Here is a 20,630-nt window from a genome sequence, read left to right on the forward strand (position 1 = left end):
GCGGCACGTGGGATCTTCCCGGACCGGGACACGAGCCCGTGTCCCCTGCATCGGCAGGCGGACTCTCAACCACTGCGCCACCAGGGAAGCCCAGCTCTTCTTTTAAAAATGTAAAAAAAAATAAATAAAAGAAAGAATGAAAGAAAATGTCTGCTAGGGCTCTTTGTGGTTGGTGTAAACTAGAGAGTGGCTCTTATGATTCCCCAAATACGAAAAAGAGCAGCACAGCAAATACTTACTAAAGGCTTATCATGTGCTCAGTGTTGTTCTCTAAGTGAGTTCCATACACTTTGATTTAATTCTCAAATCACTCCCATGAGGTGGATACTTCCCATGAGGAAGCCCCAGTTTACAAAGGGAAGAGGCAGAGAGAGGTTAAACAGCCTTTGGGTACCAGCACCTTGTGCTTCCTCAGGATGTGGCACAGACAGCAAAGTGGTTTCAGATCCACTCCTCAGAGGAAAGGCTGTAACTCCTCAAAACATCAGAGCAGATAACCAAAGCCAGAGCTGCCAAAAGGACCCCAGCACTGAGGAACCAGACTCAGGATTCACGGAGCAGAACATGGTAAACATTCCGTGGAAAGAAAAAAAAAGAGACCTATAAAAGAAAAATTTTACAGAACATGTGCAGAGCTGGTTTTACAGAAAAATGGCAGCCTTTCTGGGGAACACAGGTTTAAAAAAGAGTGAAATTCAGAAAAGCAAAGGTAATACAGAGCTCTGAGGCCAGGCTGCTTGAACTTAGAACCAAGAGCTCCTGGGCTCAAGTCCTGCCCTTCGGCTCCTTAACAACTGTGTGACCCTCTGTAACTTCTTTAGTCTCTCTTTTGCTTTCCTCAGCTGGGAAACGGATCCAACAAGAGTCTCGACATCAGAGTGCTCCGGTGAGGATTACGTTCATGAATACACGTAACGTGCAACACAAAGCTTTGGGACATACTAAGCAATCAATAAATCTCTGATTACTCTTATTATGATTATTATAATTACGATTACTGAAGTAATGTCAACAAGGTATAATATTCAATTCATATGACAAATGAGCAAATGTGTACCCCAGCACCTCAATCCTGTTATACCTATACACTGTTTACTAAGATAACTTACCATTTTCTACCCATCAGGTTGACAAAAACAGTTTTTAAATGATCATATGATGTGGTAACAAAGATGTGGGGAAGAGGAAACTCTTATATATTGGAAATAAAAGTAAAACATTGGTATAGTCAATTTAAAAAGCAATTTGACAACTTCTAGTAAATAATACAGTTAAATCTATGAGCCAGCAATTCCACTTTGGGATATACACCTAGATAAATTCTCATCCATACATGTAAGAAAACAAGATACACAGAATTATTATAATAATAATTACTCAAACATCAATGAGAATAAACTGTGGTATATTCATATATGAAATGCACTGCAACAAATAAACTGAATGAATTAGATATTTAAGTATCAACATGATAGATCTCCAAGACATTGGTTTGAGAGAAAAGTAAGCTGGAAAATGATACATACAGTATGATACAATCCTGTACATGAAAATCACACAAAAGTGTAACACAGATTATTTACAATCTTAAAATTTATGCTTTGCTAAAAAGTATTCTCTATTTCCACACAAAGTAAATTTTTCTTGACTGCATGAAAAAATGTCCTAGCAGGTTTCCAATGTTGTAAAGCATATTCATAACACTTGTTCCTCATTTACTAAAAGCTCTGGCTATTTTGGTAAGCTTCCTCATGAACTTCTATGAACTTTCCCCCCAAAATACCTTAGTGCTTCTACGTAGGTTAGGGAGGGCAGAGTATCTTCTTTACGATTTATGGGAGCAGACACATCCTCTCTGTAAATTAGTTACTGCCTTTAGAGACACCTCTTAGGCGGACGTGAAGGCTAAAATCGAGGATAAAAGTATAAAAATCTTCTGGGCTTCCCTGGTGGCGCAGTGCTTGAGAGTCCGCCTGCCGATGCAGGAGACGCGGGTTCGTGCCCCGTTTCGGGAAGATCCCACATGCCGCGGAGCGGCTGGGCCCGTGAGCCATGGCCGCTGGGCCTGCGCGTCCGGAGCCTGTGCTCCGCAAATGGGAGAGGCCGCAACAGTGAGAGGCCCGCGTACTGCAAAAAAAAAAAAAAAAAAAAAAAAAAAAAAAAAAAAAAAAAAAAAAAAAAAAAAAGTATAAAAATCTTCTGGTCCATAAGTTACACCCTTCTCGTAAGAAAATTTCATAATGATTCCTGTGTTCAACGCTTTATTTTCGTTGTTATGAGTAATGATAATGAAGATGCTGATAACACCGACACTGACTGAGTGCTCACTCTGTACTGGGCACTGCACTAAGGACTTTACATGCATTATGATATTGAATTCTCCCCCAAATTTAAAAGGTTCTATTATTTATTTTTATTTTTAAATTAAAAATTTAATTATTATTTCAAAAATGTTTCTTAAGTCAAGTACAGTTGCTTTAACATATATTAATGTCAGGGGTACAGCATAGTGATTCAGTATCTTTACAGATTATACTCCATTAAAAGTTATTACAAGATAATGGCTATAGTTCCCTGTGCTATACAGTATATCCTTGTTGCTTATCTATTTTATACATAGTAGTTTATATCTCTTAATCTCTTACCCCTAATTTGTCCCTGCAGCCTTCCCTCTCCCCTTTGGTAACCACTAGTTTGTTTTCTATATCTGTTAGCCTGTTTCTGTTTTGCATATACATTTGTTTGTCTTATTTTTTAGATCCCACATATAAGTGATATAATACAGCATTTGTCTTTCTCTATCTGATTTATTTCACTAAGCATAATATTCTCTAGGTCCATCCATGTTGCTGCAAATGGCAGAATTTCATTATTTTTATGGCTGAGTAGTAACATTCCACTGTGTGTATATATACATAAAGATAGATATATAATTTCATCTAATATTTATAATTCTATCTAACTTACTTCTGCCTCTTTCTTCAAATAAACAAGAAACTTAGTATCTTATAATATTTTTTCTGCCACAGATCTACCACTTATATTCTCAATGTGCGTAATAATGTAGAAAGACCTTAATTTCTCTAAGCAGTCTAAACAGTTTTTAAAAAATTCAAATCAAAAAGTCATTTTAGATGACTGAAAATGCTTACTGTCTTTTGTGAAAGCAACATAAAAGGTTTCCTATACTTTGAACAGGATTTGACCTAGAGAATGCTTACATGTGATGGCTGTAGCCTCAAGCTCACTGGTGAGCAAGGAAACTCATCATACTGTACTACACATCTGCAGAGTAGAAATTTTTCTCTCTCGAGAATTTTATTTATTCATTGTAGAACAAATATTAAGTATTTACTATGTAAAAGGCACCTTTGTGATGGTCACTTTTAGATCTGTTTAGAGAAAGTACCCAACGATTACTTATATTTTACACTTAATGCACAATACCTTACATTTTTCTTTAATTACTTTGTGTGTCTCTATATCTTGCCTCCCCAAATGCATGATAGCTTCCTTAAAGGCAGTATTTATGCCTTATACCTCCCTGTTTTTCACAAAATCACCTGCCTCTCAACTGGGTCCATAATCAGGATTCAAAAAATTCCTATTAGACTGAATCTGATTCTACTTAGCATGAACATGAAAATACACCTTGGTGATACACAGTAGTATATCCGAGCAGATTTAGGGAAGTCGTCTTTTCTATTATATATGAGATTCGTTCTCGAAAGAGCATGGGTTAGAATAACTGCAGCCTATGATAAGATGCCTACACACACATTTTGAATATATATGCTTGAATATCTAGTTTCTACAAATGCTAGAAAAATTTCAAGTTAACATCTGGTGGTTTACCTAAGATCAACTCTACAAAAAATATTCCAACTACCTATGCCTAATTTTCTCTAGTTTATTTAGTCCCTACTATGTGTCAAATCCTCAAATACATGTTAGTTTTAACTGTGTGATACAAATTATCTTCTCCACTGTGCCCATGTAGAAATGGAGGGTAAGGGATATTAAGCTACTTGCTCAAAGTCACAGTAGCAAGTTGTAATCCAATACTTGAAACCACCGCTCCCTATCTTTAAACACCGAGTACGTGGAAGACAGAAATAGTTCTTACCGCCTGGATTGATTCCAACTGCTGTATGTTGCATTTTGAAGTTCACTTTCTTCCCCCTCTCCTTCCTCTCGCTCTGGTAGCTCTGGAATGTCTCTGTTAAAGAGTTACACAGTGAGTACTCCCAAATCCTAGTAAAGCCATGCAAGGTTGTCTTGTATGTACTTTATTGTTGGTTTGGCTAAAAATGAAGAACTGCTTTACATTTTCACCATACTTAACTAATAAGTAGATAATAATTTACATTAAGGGGAAAAATAAAACCCATATTTTATTTTACATAAAAGCCTTATAGTAGAATCAATCTACTATAACTGAGTCTGGAGATACAGCAGAACACAAAGAATCTTGTCTAGTCTGTCTCTTTCCTAATGAAACATAGACGAAGAAAGGAAAGGCATGAAAAGAAAGGGAAAATGCCAGAATTTTAAAGAAAACTATTCAACAAGTTTTGTTTTGTTTTTTTGTGGTACGTGGGCCTCTCACCGTTGTGGCCTCTCCCGTTGCGGAGCACAGGCCCCGGACGCGCAGGCTCAGAGGCCATGGCCCACGGGCCCAGCCGCTCCACGGCATGTGGGATCCTCCTGGACCGGGGCACGAACGCACATCCCCTGCATCGGCAGGCGGACTCTCAACCACTGCGCCACCAGGGAAGCCCAACAAGTTATTTCTTAAATGCTGACCGTGCACAAGAAAGAAGCACCATGTGGGTTATAAGCTTGCAAAGCCCTGATCGATCCCTGGCCTGAAAGAGCTTATCATCAAGTACACCAGGAATGTAGCATCTCTGCTTCCTCAGGATGGACCAATGCTTTCCCTTCAACTTTTGAAGACAGATGGAAAATGCTTATGGTCCAGCTCAGCCCATCCAAAGGAGCCAGACACAGAATTCTCCTTACAGGAAGCAGTTTGCAGTACGCTTGTGTTCAAGGTCAGTTTTCAATTTCTGTAGGAATTCAGATTTTGCCAAATGCCAGGCATACAGCAAAATGTGTCCAATCTGTTAACTGACTATAAATAAAACCATAAAATAATAACCTTGTCAAGAAACATTTCGTTTTCCCAAAGGAACACTTTGCATCAACAAATGGCATTGTAAGGGCCATAGAGAATGGTTAAATCAATTACGGTGTGGCCTTACTCTGTTAGTAAAAAATGGATTTCTAAAGAAATATGCCCACATATTCTTTTGAAAATAGAGAAGGCTTTAAAAACTCTAATTCAATAAATGTTTGCAGTTGATTTTTATAGAAACTGAAAAAATCTCAAGACAGTATATGTTCAGATTATATCCATTCTCCCCTGACAGGAATAATGAATTTGATTCTACTCAGCATGAACATGAAAATACACCTTAGTGATACACAGTAGTATATCCCAGCAGATATAATTCTGTCAAATTATATCATCTTCAGACTTTGAGATCAGAAGTCATCTAATCCAATAATCCGACTGTGTTTGAATGTTTTCCAACACTTCTGCCCAACAATTTGTCCAGGCTCTCCCTGAACGTCCCATTCTTTCTCTGACCTGAATGTTAGATTTTTGTTTTTCATCTGTTAAAAGGAAATCCACCTGCCTGTGGTTCCTACCCATCGGTTGTGTGACTAAATTCCCCCTCTGTGTAAACTGAGAAAGGAGACTCTAAATGAGGCTGGGGTCCCCAGAGCCTAAGCCCGACAGTGGGACACGATGGTTGAGAAAGGATCCAAAGAAGGATTTTCAAAACGATGTTAAGAAGCTGACTGAGAACTAGTCTGAGTGAAGCTCAATTCGTAAGATGCAAGGCAGATACAAGGCCTAACCCTCTGGAAACACCACTGGAGAGAATATGATAGAAAAAGCAGGTAAGGAACATAGACAGGAATGAGAACTTTGAAAGAGTACCTAAAATATTCAGTTCTTACCCCTAAAGCCCAAGCTGCGGGAGCTGCTCAGACCCAAGCACACACATTACATCACATGCTCCTGCCCTTTGAGCTATAAGATGATGAATATCCTGAGTCTTCTAATACAAAAACCCCATTCTCTTCAAATGATTCTCCAATCTCAAATCATTTCACTAACCCAGATATGCTCCTGTAAATGTGCTGATTATTCTTTATCCATCTTAGGCTGGGGTTTATGGGTCTTGGATCATGTGCTCCAAAGAGCAGAATGGATCGGTTCTGTTCCCCAGCACTCACTCAGCAAGAATGAATTTTGCACTCGTGTTTGCTATTGAATATCAACGAAATTTCTGTCAACTATAATAACTCTCTTTCATGTGCATTAAGGTGCCAGGAATTGGCACAAAGTCACACAGTGAAGGAGCAGAGGTGAGACCTGAATTGAGGCCATCTTATTACAAAACCTGAACTCTCAACCGCCATGCTATGCTGCCCCATATTTTTATACTGGGCTTGTGCAATTCTTTTTTGGATCCAATGGTTAAGAACATGGAGCCTGACTCTGCCTGCATCTGACTCTGCCACTTATTAGCTATGAAACTTGGGCAAGTAACTTAACCTCTCTGGTGCAGATTCCTCCTGTGTAGGACGAAGACCATTTTGTTTTGAGCACCCTTATATTAAAAGCAAATATACTTTTTCTGCAGGGAAGCAGCTAGTCACAGCATTGTACAATTCAGGCCCTTCTCCTTTCTGTGTGGCTCTTTTGCTCTAATAGTAAATTTTTGAGTGCTTTTAAGGCCTCAGAACTTAGTAAGAATACCATGTTATCTTGGCATATTCTTTAATTAAGCCATCTGAAATGATATTTCAGAGGACGCTGGAATTACTGATTTTACCACTTTAATAGGAAGTACCAGATAGCTGTAATCAATTCATGTCATTAACCCCGAGATGGAAATTCTAGACAGGAGTATGGCTGAGTTTTGTACAGGGTGGAATGAATATTCCTTTTCCTATAAAATTCAAGAGGCCCTAACGGCCATGACATTCTTTGCTTTTATTAAACACATAACACACCTTTCCTTCCCTGACACTTTCTGGATAGCTGCAGCCATGTGCAATTTGTAAAGGGAAGAGCAATGTGATATCGTGATGCCTGCAAAGTCACTGGACACCAGCGTGCCCTGGGATGTTAGAAATTTTGTGAGCAAACCTCAGAATGTTTGCAAAGCCATTTTTCTCTACAGCATGCTTAAAGAGAAATCTGTTACTCAGTTGCTAATGCAACTGAAAAATAACAGGCCCACAGCTGGAAGTGTAAAATGGTTCATTCTTCCCAGAAAAGCAGTATGACATTATTTCTCTCCCTGTGCTGAACTCAGCAGCATCATCAAAACCTAGTTTCTGCCTTTCCTAATGGGGGGGTGGGGGGGACTACTTCTCCTGTATTATTTAAAGGTTCTTAATACACTGCATATCAAAAGGCTTTAAAAAGCCATATACACTATTTCCTAACATGCATATATACAAAGACATTCAGCTCAATGTTCTCCAAAACAGTAAAAACATAACCATTGAAAATGTTTCTGAATCTGTATGTACGTTAATAAAGAAATAAATAAAATTTCTGAAAATGTTTGCTTTTGAAAGAGGAAAAGTGATACAATACCATACAAATTGTAGGTTCCAGGGAGTTCATGAAATCATACTCATATCTGGGGTAAATTCCCAAAACTCAGTATGTTGAAAGTGCTATATTGAGTGGTACAACTAAAGATGTTTTAATTTCTTGATTTGATTTTTCACAGTTTTTTCCAAATTTTCCACAATATATGATCACTCCTTAAGTAATATGGGGGAAAGGGCTGAATATTTTTTAAAATCTTGAAAGAGAGAAAAGGAATTCATTCTTTTTCATTTCTACTACTCTCTGACTCTGGATTCAAAACTCTTCTTTATAACTTGCTGTATCATTCATTCACTGCAGCAGATTTACAGTTTCACTTACCTGCCAGTGTAGGAAGAAAAAATATCCAGTGCCATTATTCCTCCAGATTGTTGTCCCAAACTTATTTTGAAGTCTTCTAAATGTTCTGCAGGCACATAAGTAATTCTGGAACAAGACACAATCCATGAAAGCAAAGGGAAGCAAAGTTTTGCCTGTTAGGGGAATCTTCCAAAATATAAAATAAAATTATATTGTCCCTTCACCTCTACTTTTTCACAGAACTCATTTAAATTGGCTTAACTCAGTAGAAAATCCAAACTTCAAAAGGATAAAGTATCCTATAGGCAAGAATAACAACAGAAATTAAAATTTTAAACACTGCTGATAAACTATGTGTTTACCAATAATTATATGGGGGAGGAAAATAGCATAATATCTATTTCCAGATGAGAACACTAACAGGAATTTTTTGAAATTAAAGAAATCTATAAATCCTTAGAAAAATAATTATTTTGTCCAAAGATTTTTGGGTTCCTTAGCAGAAACAAATGAGGTGAACTCTATTAAAACATTGGGTATACCAAATTACTTTACATTCTCCCATAATACACAATTAATTTCGGACATTAACAAGCATTATCAATAATCATATTCTAGCTTTATTAAATTATTAACTCTCAAGTCTGAAGTTAAACCATTATAAGTTTATGGAAAGACTGTGTTACTAATTTGTAGCAACTTCTTATATGTTCATTTTGGTTTCACAGAAAAGCCTACTGTGTACACCTGAATGGTCTCTTACTAATTCAACAAGTGCTGGCTGAATCCCTATAATGTGGAAGGCGCAGAGCAAGATGTTTATTACAGCTATAATGCTTAGAAACTGACATTTGAAAATTTAAGTTTACTGCTGTCCTATCAGGCTACACAATTGATTGACTTGCTTAAGTAGTCTGTTCCGAGATCCTCAAATTAATGAATAGTAAGGCAAGAGAAAGAATGCATTTGAAGTCGGTTCAGGATATTTGTGCAAAGACACAAAAGTATGTATCAAAAATCAAAAAGACTATTAAAAAAGTCTTCACAAAAATCATGAAGACTATTAAACTGGCTAACCATAGATTACCCATGAAGACAATAAGTATCAAAACCCTAGCACTGGGCTTCCCTGGTGGCACAGTGGTTGAGAGTCCGCCTGCCGATGCAGGGGACGTGGGTTCGTGCCCCGGTCTGGGAAGATCCCACATGCCGCAGAGCGGCTGGGCCCGTGAGCCATGGCCGCTGAGCCTGTGCTCCGCAACGGGAGAGGCCACAGCAGTGAGAGGCCTGTGTACCGCAAAAAAAAAACAAAAAAACCCTAGCACTAAAGGGCAAAGAAAAAGGATTGTCTTTCATGTTATAATAAAATAAGAATTATACCAATGGCATAATTTATTGAGTGAGGAAGATATATAATTTCAGACACACTGGTGATTTCCATAAAAAGCATTCACTCTGTGAGGTCGCTTAGGTTTAGAGTCAGAGGACACAGTTCTGCTGCTTCTCCGGAGTGTTCTGGTAGGGTAAATCACCACCAGTGAATCTCCATATCCTCAATCACAAAAAGGATGTCACTTTTTATGAGATTACTGTAAGCCAAGAAGCACAATACAAACATAACACAGTGCTCTAACAGAGTGTCAGCCAGCCTGGCCACACCTGATCATTCTGGCATAAGCCGTGGACCCTTACGACACTTTGTGACACTTTTACCTCAAGGATCAAACGGACGTAAAAAACAGTTTCAGCGGATTTAGGACTAGGCTGGGTGAGAGAGCTGCATTTTAATTCTGGCGCTACTGTATTTATTCATCTATAAAAACACCTTCTCTATAGTGTTACAAAAGTATACTGAATAGCAAATTTGCATTTATCCCTTCAAAAATAATGAGTCAAAAATGTTTAACACGTTAGGTTGGGGAAGAAGACTGACTGCCTTTACACAAAGAAAAATAAAACATAAAACCTGAAAAGCCTATTCAAGAAAACTGGTATTATTTCTGAAGGTTCAGTAAAGTTAAAACTCACCTAAATAATACCTTAAGAAAAAAAGCCAGGAAGAGGTGAGGAGAAAAAGCTAGAACACAACAGGCAAAATAAGAATAATCAGTTAAAAGTATTTAATTTTTTAATTGGTTTGAGAAGGAAAAGCTGTTTCTATCCCAAACACTGTTGAAAATGAATTCTCCTCTATATTTATTCAAAGATGTTTACCCTTTACCAAAAGGTGGGGGAGGAGGAGCTTTACAAGTATTTTTCTTATATTTTAGAGCAGTGAGAAAGAGGAAAGAAAGCAGTTTTCATAAATATTTAGCCCAACACAGACAGCAAGGCCATCAGAACAAGCATCCCACAATGCATTAGCCCATGCAGAACAATTATAACACATGCCTGGTTACACGGCCACACAAAACCTCCAGACACCAACCAAGAACACCAAACTACATTATGAACTGCATAAACACACTGAAACTGCTTATTTGAGAGTTGTATTAAAAATTCTTAAAGGCAAACTAACCTTAGGTTACATGTGGAGTGGAAGAAAAAGAATAGCATTAGTGACGTTGAAATGTGACACAGCTATTAATCCAGAGGTTGCGTCTGCATATGCAGACAGGATCACTCCCTGAAAAAACAGCTGGAAAGCTTAGTAGTAGGAAAATGTGATTTTAAAATGAGTTCACAATCACCAGCACAATGTGAAAATGTAACCATCTCATAGCTCTGTTGGAAAGTACGTTCTTACATAAAGGAGAAAAAAAAAAAGCCAAAATGTATATACACTGAATCTCTGTCTGGGTCTATCCCCACATCGGGATGTTACAAAAGCATGAAGAGGTTTCACAGACAAGCTGTAACACGCAGCCATAATGAGCTTTTGAATCACCACTACTCACACATAAAAGGGGGCTCGATCGTCAGCAGGTGCTGCAGAGAATCTAGAATGTGAAGCATACACCGCAGCATCTTTTTACAATGGTGTTAACAAATGTCAGTGTCTTGTGCTGAATGTGAGATGCATATATATGTAGTTAAAAGTGGGTCCCCTCCTGGTTGTTTTTTCCCCTTTCCACCTCCCTCCTATCAACACCTCCCCCAGAAAAGCATCTGCTCTTTACTGGTGTCTATAGCAGTGATTATTAACAAGCATAGAAAAATGTAACTGCAATCAATCTTTTATTCCTTGATCAGGAATTCATCCCACACTTTAGGTAAAGGCAGGTGAATTCTGATTCAGCTCGGTAATTATCTGGCAGATGTTACAAGCAGCTGCTGCTAAGCGCAAAACCCTGGCTATTATTACAGAAATATAAGCACTCTTGGCAAGGTGGAGTGTGAAGTGAGACAGAATGCATTCTGGTGAGGCTTCACATCTGGTTTTCCATAGAAAATAATGAAACCTGGAACTTACACTGGCTGTTCCTGAACTCTTGAAACTCAAATTATCTACCCAGGCACGCACGAACACGCATACACAAAGTTCCTAGTCATCTCTTGTAAGCGGCAAAAAAGAAGCCAGTATGTTGTCTCAATAAGCAATGCTTTTCCTAAAACCAATCAGTTATATAACTGAACCAATTAGAGTCCCTTTTTTTAAGTCCCTGCAATACATTCCTCCACCACCAGCCCAGATTAAGCTAGCTTCCTAACAAGAAATCAAGAGGAAGGAAGAGACATGGATGGAGCCTAGATTAAAGCAATGACCACAACACTTAACTAGCACTTAACATTACGGTTCCATGCAGAGTAATGGAAGGACTAGACTTTCCATTTAGAAGGATTACCCACAGAGTTTTCAAGGTAATTTTAAAACTTTTGCTTCATGAAGGCAAGTGACAGGGAGGAGAAATGGCCAAAAACACCATGCAAAATGCATCGAACACACTGCTCAGCCCTGGTCAATCTAAATGGCTATCTGTTTTACCACTTGACACAATTTTTCTAAAAAAGGACTCTATGATTCTCATGTCTTTTTATCATTTACCCAATGAGTCAAAACTATAGCCATCCTAATCACAGCTTTAATAGGATACCTGAGGAGAAATCAATGTAATTTGTGGGTGTGTTTGTGAGTGTGTGTATGCATGCATGTGAGAAAGAGACTGACTGACTGACTGATTTCCAGAGGAGGGAAGGTTGTAGGATTTTTCTTATTTTCTCTTTTTAATGTAAGATACTACATTACATTTTGCTTCCTGGAATCCTAAATCAATTTTTTATGAAACTAGCTCTCTAGATACTCTTCACAGTCTTAATAAAGCTGCTGTATGCTGCTGCTAAATCAGAGGGTGGGAAAACAAACAACAAAACAAATCAAAACAACCCCCTCCAAAAAAACCCCCCACAAAACAGGAAAGGAGAACAAGGCTTTGTAGCCTGAAAATGTACCTGACACCTTTTCTAGAGTTGACTAGGTACATGACTTACGCTAAATCAATGTCACAATGATCTTATTTTGGGGCCACTTTTTAAGATCTGCAGTACATTAGAACGGCGAGGTAAGGTTAAAACCAAGCACCGATTCTGGTGCTCAGTGCCAAAAAGTGGACAGGAGACCTGCATCAGGGCTCACGACATAAGACGTGCATTATCACACAATAAATCAAGTGATCACTTACGAGACCATCTGTATTTTATAGTACCTCAAAACTACATAAGCCAAAACCCCGGCAGTAAAGAGTCTCCATGTAGATCCTTACCATTCATCTTTGAAGCAAAATGAATGGACACTAGCCTGCAAGTGGTGAGGAAAGCACTTAACGTTTCTCTTTTTATCTATTGTAGAGGCACTGACATTTTTAATGATCTTTGCTTGTACTTGCATGATTAATAAGATAATTATGGAACCGTCACATGATCTGATGATCTGTTTCATTATAAAATAAAAGTCAAAAAGGCAGGCAAAAATATGAAAGCCCGTGAGTGAAATTCTGCCCTAAAAATAAAACCTCCTTTTTATAAGACAGCAGAATGCACTCTAAACAGCATATATTTTTCTGCTTTTTATTGATAGAAAAATGAGAAACAGGTTGTAAATACAGTTTTCTTATCTAAGCTCTACTGATATGTATTTTGCAGAAGAATAATGCAGAATTCAGTCAGTTAGATAATATTAATACAAAAAAAGTCTCCCATACTAGTATTCATCACATCAATTTAAAGTAAACAATCTTTCCCTGAACTCTTATTTTACTATTTTATCTCTTATTATGCAAATATTCAATTATTAATGCTAGAGGAAAAAAAGGAACGCTTTTACATTGTTGAGGTCTGACAATAAAGTTATTAACTGATTTTTATGCTGGCTCAAGAAATGTCTAGTGACTTAAAAAACAAACCACATATATGACATGCTTTTAGTACATTATGGGATGATGAGACATTTAAACACTTCCTGACAAAATAGCCTATATGACCTACCATCAGACCATATCAACATTTTGGTGAATTCTCTTATATCATGAGGCAGTTCAACAAAGGATAAATTATGGGTCAGACTGACACTGTTCTGTACGATCTTTACCATGCTTAGCCCTTACAGAACTGGCTGACTTGGAGGATTCATACAGATCGTTAGGTAGTGCACAATTTGCTCCACTGAAGCCAATCCAAACTTCTTTGTAAGTTCCTAAGAGTGGACTGTCCTGCTCTATTAAGAGATTTCATATCTCTCACATCTAAGATTTTTGCAGAAATCACTGGAGAATTAAAAATAAAAATAGAAGGCAACATTGTTTTGAAGTATAGCTGTCCCTAGGTATCTGCAGGGGATTGGTTCCAGGGGCCCCCATGGATACCAAACTCCATGGATGCTCAAGTCCCTTACATATAAAATGGCAGAGTACAGTTGGCCCTCTATACCCACGGTTCAATCAACCTCAGATGGAAATTTTGATCCAAGGTTGGCTTCCCCTGAGGATGTGAAACCCAGAGAGAGCCGACTGTGTATTTACTGACAAAGATCTGGGTATATTTGGACCTGTGCAGTTCAAACCTGTGTTGTTCAAGGGTCAACTGTATTTCAGTATTGTGAGTATTAAGAAGTTATTGATTGTAGATATAGTGTCCTAAAGACTACAATCAATACAATCAATAACTTCTCAGGAATAGTCAAATTCTTCAGTGATTTATATTAAATAAATATATAATAATTTTTGTATATCAAACCGAAGTATGTACTGAGAAAAAAATTCTGATTAATGAATTGAAATTCCTGAATTTCCCAAGCCAAAATAGGATCCAAATGATACTTACTTTATGTCTGGCCCAATGAGAGAATGTCTTCTCAACATGGCTCGTGCCTGGGTATTGGTTAAACTGATAGTAGATTCTTCATTAATAGACAAGATGCAGTCCCCAACAGCAATCCGACCATCTCGACTAATGGCACCTCCATGAATAATGCTTCGAACAATCATCCCCAAGCCATCTTTATTAGCACTTACTGTCATTCCTATGGTAAAGGAGGGATACACATTAAATGCATGACTTTCATGGTCTCCCAAGGCAATAGAAACAAAAGCAAAAATAAACAAATAGGACCTAATCAAATTTATAAGCTTTTGCACAGCAAAGGAAACCATAAACAAAACTAAAAGACAACCTACGGACTGGGAGAAAATATTTGCAAATGATGCAATCGACAAGGGCTTAATTTCCAAAATATACAAACAGCTCATATAACTAATAACAAAAAAACAAACCACCCCATCAAAAAATGGGCAGAAGACCTAAATAGACATTTCTCCAAAGAAGACATACAGATGGCCAAGAGGCACATGAAAAGATGCTCATCAACATCACTAACTATTAGAGAAATGAAAATCAAAACTACAATGAGGTACCACTTCACACCGGTCACAGAATGGCCATTATTAAAATGTCTACAGATAACAAATGCTGGACGGAGTGTGGAGAAAAGGAAACCCTCCTACACTGTTGGTGGGAATGTAAATTGGTACAGCCACTAAGGAAAACAGTATGGAGGTTCCTCAAAAAGCAAAAATAGAATTGCCATATGATCCAACAATCCCACTCCTGGGCATATATCTGGAAAAAAAACTATAATTCAAAAAGATACATACACCCCACTTAACAATACACAGTGGCACCATTTACAATAGCCAAGACATGAAAACAACGTAAATATCCATTGACAGATGAATGGACAAAGATGTGGTATACACACACACACACACACACACACACACACAAATGGAATATTACTCACACATAAAAAAGAACAAAATAATGCCATTTGCAGCAACATGGGTGGACCTAGAGACTATCATACTAAGTGAAGTAAGTCAGACAGAGAAAGACAAATATACCATATGATATCACTTACATGTGGAGTCTAAAATATGACATAAACTTATTTATAAAACAGAAACAGACTCACAGGGAGAACAGACTTGTGGTTGCCAAGGGAGAGGCAGGGTAGGGGAGGGATGGATTGGGAATCTGGGATTAGCAAATGTAAGCTATTATATATACGTATAACTGAATCCCTTTGCTGCACACCAGAAAGTAAGAGAACATTGTAATCAACTATACTTCAATAAAATAAAAATTTTTTTAAAAACATGACGTTCGGGGCTTCCCTGGTGGCGCAGTGGTTGAGAGTCCGCCTGCCTATGCAGGGTTCGTGCCCTGGTCCAGGAAGATCCCACATGCTGCAGAGCAGCTAGGCCCGTAAGCCATGGCCACTGAGCCTGTGCGTCCAGAGCCTGTGCTCCGCAACGGGAGAGGCCACAACAGTGAGAAGCCCGTGTACCGCAAAAAAAAAAAAAAAAAAAAAAAGCATGACTTACAAATTCATTTTAATTGAATTTAGTAATCCCTATGGATTCACAGATAAAAGAATAAGAGTAACTTTTTCAGCAGTAAAAAAAACAATCAAAAGGAAAGCATCAGTTTCTAACAAAAATATTTTTTAAGTAAATTTAGAAATGTTTGTGAAATTATACCTAAAGACACTCCATGTTAAATACATTAGAGATGAAACAGGGTCTACACTGTGGAGTGAATGTAGCTTAGGCTACGTGATGTGTCGCCACTTACATAGAAAGCTCTCTCAGGGAGAACATTTTAACAGTATCAAATCAATTTTATAATAATAGTTCATCTCTTACATATATGAAAGAATAAAGAGCAGGACTATAAATGGAAAATTAGTTCTCTAAGAAACTCTCTGATATTACCTTATTTCTAGATCATTTGTTCATTTGGTATATATTTACTATATGTTTACTATGTGCTAAGTACTATGCTGGCAGCTTGATATAAAAAAGCATAACAGAATTCCTAACATCAGGAAGCTTGTATTCAAGTCTTATCTGCAGTGCCTATCACAGTGCCTGAACATACAGTAGTCAGTTGAATTAAACTGACGTAAACATTAATCTACTACCACTTTATTTCCAAATCTGAACTTCAATGAGCTCCAGATTTGGATATTTGATTGCCCTCTTGACATGGTCCCTGAATGATTCATAAGAAATACAACCCTAGTAAGTATAAAATTGAATTCCCTAGTCTCCATCTCCCCTTATTTCTCCACTTGTCCTCCCCTTTTTGGTAATGGTACCACCATACTACTCTCCATTACTCAAAGCAGAAATGTTGGAGTTGTTCTGGATTCCTGCCTCTCTCTCACTACCTATATTTAACCCATCACCAAGTTCCACCATTTCTATCCCCAAAACTTATCTTGAATTCATTCACCTTTCTCCACATCCATACTACAGCTAGACCAAGCCAGCACTTCTCCTGCCTCATTTTTTGAACCAGCCTCATAACTGGGCTCCTGGCTTCCAAAGTTGTCCCTGCCAATGCATTCTTCTCATAGCAGACAGAGCAACCATTCAAAAAAGACAAACCACATCACATCACTCCCTTTGCTAACAATCCTTTAACAGTTTCCTATTGTTCAAATATACAACATACCTACATGGCCCTGTCTATATGGAATTCCTGGCCTGGCCCTCCCGACGTGTACCCTTCTTTGGGCTATGCCCTCCTTGCCCCACGGCCCCACCGTGTTCCAGCAACATGGCCTTCTTTCAGAAATATACCTAGTCTCCCTTTTCAGAGTCTTTGCCTGACACCCCCTTTCTTCAGCTCTTGCACAGCTAACAACTTCTCATTCTTCAATATCAATTCCTCAGAAAAATATTCTCAACAAACCCATCTGAATTAATGCTCCGTTCTCCCCCGACCCTCAGCTCTATTCCTTCAAAAATATAAGACCTACTGAAATTGAAAACTTTACATAAAATATAAATTCACTTAAAACCAAGTACTAAAAGTTCCTTCCAAAACAAGATTATATAATTAAACAGTATAAGGAGAGCTATAACTCTCTTATTAAAACTTTGAGAGAAGTCAATAATCTGTTTGTAGTTTTTTATAATATTTTTAAAAGAAAGAAATTCTCTCTGAATATTAACTTTATACCAAATTAGACATGATATTTCAAATATTTTTTAAAGAACGACCCTGACTACAATATGTTTCCAGCCTGATATTTCATGCCTGGATTTGGGCCATCCAGGCTCCCAGTTACCATTTTCTGATAGGAATGAACCATTAATCAAATGTAGTTAAAAGATTCCGTTGAGATTCATACAAACGATTTTTAAGTGCATTATTATTAAGGAGCGTACCAAAAAACCAAAAAACAAGTTTAGACGCTGCTTCATCCAAGGTGGGTTTCATACGAGCAAAGAGGCTGGCTCTGAAACGTTTCCACAGGTACGCTGGTTTGCTCTGATGCTGCCATCTTTCCCACCAAGACCCACCAGGCAACTATACTATAGTAAAATCAAAACGTATGACTACAAAACACAACTTAACTCAGTGGCCAATCCTGGGAATCTAACCCATCATCTTGTTCTCATTGGCACCATGCATTCTGCAATAAAGCAAGCCACAGACATGCGACGTCTTCACCAGCTATGGTCAACATGACCTCTAAATTAATTCTTAACAGCATATTTAACTCATGACTCTACCAGTTATTAAGGCTGTCAGGTCATGTCAACCACATGAACAAAGAGGTTGCCATCAGTTAGCTCAGGTTGTACTTTCCTTTCACCAAATGATCATTTTGGGGCTTCAATAACTTCGAGGTAATATCCACTGACTAGATTTTGGTTGTAACTCATAAGATCTCTCAATTTTTTCCTAAAAGAGGTACAGTAGGATAGCCCAAACCATGTACTGTAGAACCAAAAACTGGTTCCAAATTTGAGTTCCAGCACTTCTAATCAGTGTGGCTTTGGGCAACTGACTTAACCTCACAATGGCCTGCATTTTACTCATCTGTAATATGGGGATAATGTCCACTTTCAGGGTTGTTTAAAGAATTTTTTGAGAAAAGCACATGTAGTGCTCCTTTCAAAGTGCTCAGTCAAGTACAGAAGAAAACTTACAGAATGTATTTAAAAGACATCTCCAATCCAAAGCTACATTGCTTTCTAATGCCTTAATGCAAATCATAATTCAGCTTCAAAATGAAGCTTGTTATTACAGCAATGCCACTGCAGCTCTGAGTGACTCAAGGACTCACGTGCCTTGTATGGTTTGTGAAAACCAGAGACAGACTCAGGTTTGAGGCCTGGTTCCAGAGAAATTCCTGAGTATGTTTCTGTACCTCATCAGTGAAGGAAAGGTAACACCTTCCTTTCCTTCTTACTTTTTTACCTTCAAGACCTAGTACAACATAATTAGCCAATGTACCACAGACCTATCAAAAGTAATCAAGATTAAATTTTTCAAAGGTCACTATATGCATATGTACATAACTGTGCATATCTGCACATAACATCCCCCCCACTAAATTTAACAAAGTTTAAAAAACCCAGGTTATTCTTAAAATCACAGCAAATGGATGATGACAGCTTTTAGAGAAGCCTATCATTTATTAATAATTTCTTCTGATTATAACTAGGAAAGAAACAAATTACCCAGAAAGTGAAAATTGCAAACAGGTTCACATAAAGAAGAGACCTATTCTATGAAAATGTGTTCAGTGATAGACCCTTTCATGACACACTCTCCTACCAGCACAAAGCCAGTCTCAATCAGATATTCTAAATGAGACCACACTTCTTGTTACTTCAAGTTGTAAAGGCAACACCTTCCTACATTAAAAGCTTAAATGAATGCTTTAATTAAACTGTTTTAATGTTCTACTGAGATTTTTAAAATAGGCTTTTTCATTATTCCTTTACATCTAGTTACTCTGGGCATTGTAGAATATTGAAATCTCCTGTCAAATGAGATAAGAGAGAAATATTCTCGCTTTCGCATAGAGAATTTGCACTCCAAGATGCCAGAGGAACTCCACTGCGTCCCAGGAAATCAAACAGCTAAGGACAAAGCCCTATAAGCATTTTGGGTATGTACATTATTCAAATAATGGAAACTAAGCAGAAAAGTAAAACTAAAAGATATATATTACATATATACGTTAACACTTTTATATTACAGTTTGGTTGGTAAACTAATGGTGTTATAATTTCACACAAGTAAGTGGTTTAGTCTCACAAAGCAAATTAAAGAGTTCTTTTATATTTTAATGTTAAAATCAAACTACTGAGGTATAAATGGATTTCTGGATATGAAAGCAAGGACACTTCACCTTCCACTCTTTTTCTTTTCCAAAATCCTAATCATTTTGGTATATTTTTTAAAATCAAAACTCAACGTCTAAAGTAGGAGCAACTGAAATTTCCAACGACAGATGAGTGGATAAATGAAATTTGGCGTAAACACACACACACACGAATATTATTCAGCCTTTTATTAATAAGGAAGGAAATTCTGACACGTTGCAACATGGATGAACCTTGAAGACATTACGAAATAAGCCAGGGACAAATAAGGGACAAATACCATACGATTCCATTTACATAAGGTACCCAGAGTAGTCAAAATTTATAGACAGAGAGGAGAATGGGGAGGATGCCAGGAGATAGGGGAGAGGAGGGAATGAGGAGTTAGTGATTAATGGGTACAGTTTCGCTCAGGGAAGATGAAATTCTGGAGATGGATGGTGGTGATGGTTGCACATGTACTTAATGCCACAGAAATATACACTTAAAAATGGTTAAAGTGATCAATTGCATGTTATGTATCTTGTACTACACTAAAAAAAGGATATATCCTGACGTCATAACAGAAAAAACAAAAAAATCCATATGACTGTCTCAACAGATGAAAGAAAAGATTTCACAAAATTCAACATTCTTTCAGCAAACTAAGCACTGGTGAGCAATCCACAGGGTCAGACTGTAAAATCAGATGTACTCCAACCCCAGCTCTTACAGCAGCCTCCCAGCTGCTTCCGAGCTAATTCACCCACCTGTGCCAGAATGATTGTAAAACACACATCTGGTCACGTCACCCCTCTACCCTTAGCTCCCACTGGCCACTGGCGCTTAAGGCAGGGGGTGTCCTGAGGGAGGTCCTGTGTCCTGTATACGAAGAACTCGCCCGGCAGCTGTCTCCCACCTACCATTCCTTCAGCTTCAACTCTTCCTTTGCCCGCCATTATGCCACACTTCACCCACACCAAACAAACTTCAGTGATGTTACACAGTTCTCTGCCTTGGCTCTTCCG

At 38.0% G+C, this 20,630-nt stretch overlaps 1 protein-coding gene across 1 annotated transcript in view; it reads right to left on the reverse strand.

The window, feature by feature from the left end:
- Positions 1-20,630, reverse strand: part of MPDZ (multiple PDZ domain crumbs cell polarity complex component) — a 170,639-nt gene that overhangs the window by 42,758 nt on the left and 107,251 nt on the right. The window contains 3 exon segments of the mRNA XM_007465638.1: positions 4,127-4,219; positions 8,024-8,128; positions 14,258-14,456. Coding sequence (XP_007465700.1) covers positions 4,127-4,219; positions 8,024-8,128; positions 14,258-14,456 — 397 coding nt within the window.

The sequence above is a fragment of the Lipotes vexillifer genome, unplaced genomic scaffold (assembly GCF_000442215.2).
Source record: "Lipotes vexillifer unplaced genomic scaffold, Lipotes_vexillifer_v1.1 scaffold31, whole genome shotgun sequence".
NCBI lineage: Eukaryota > Metazoa > Chordata > Mammalia > Artiodactyla > Lipotidae > Lipotes > Lipotes vexillifer.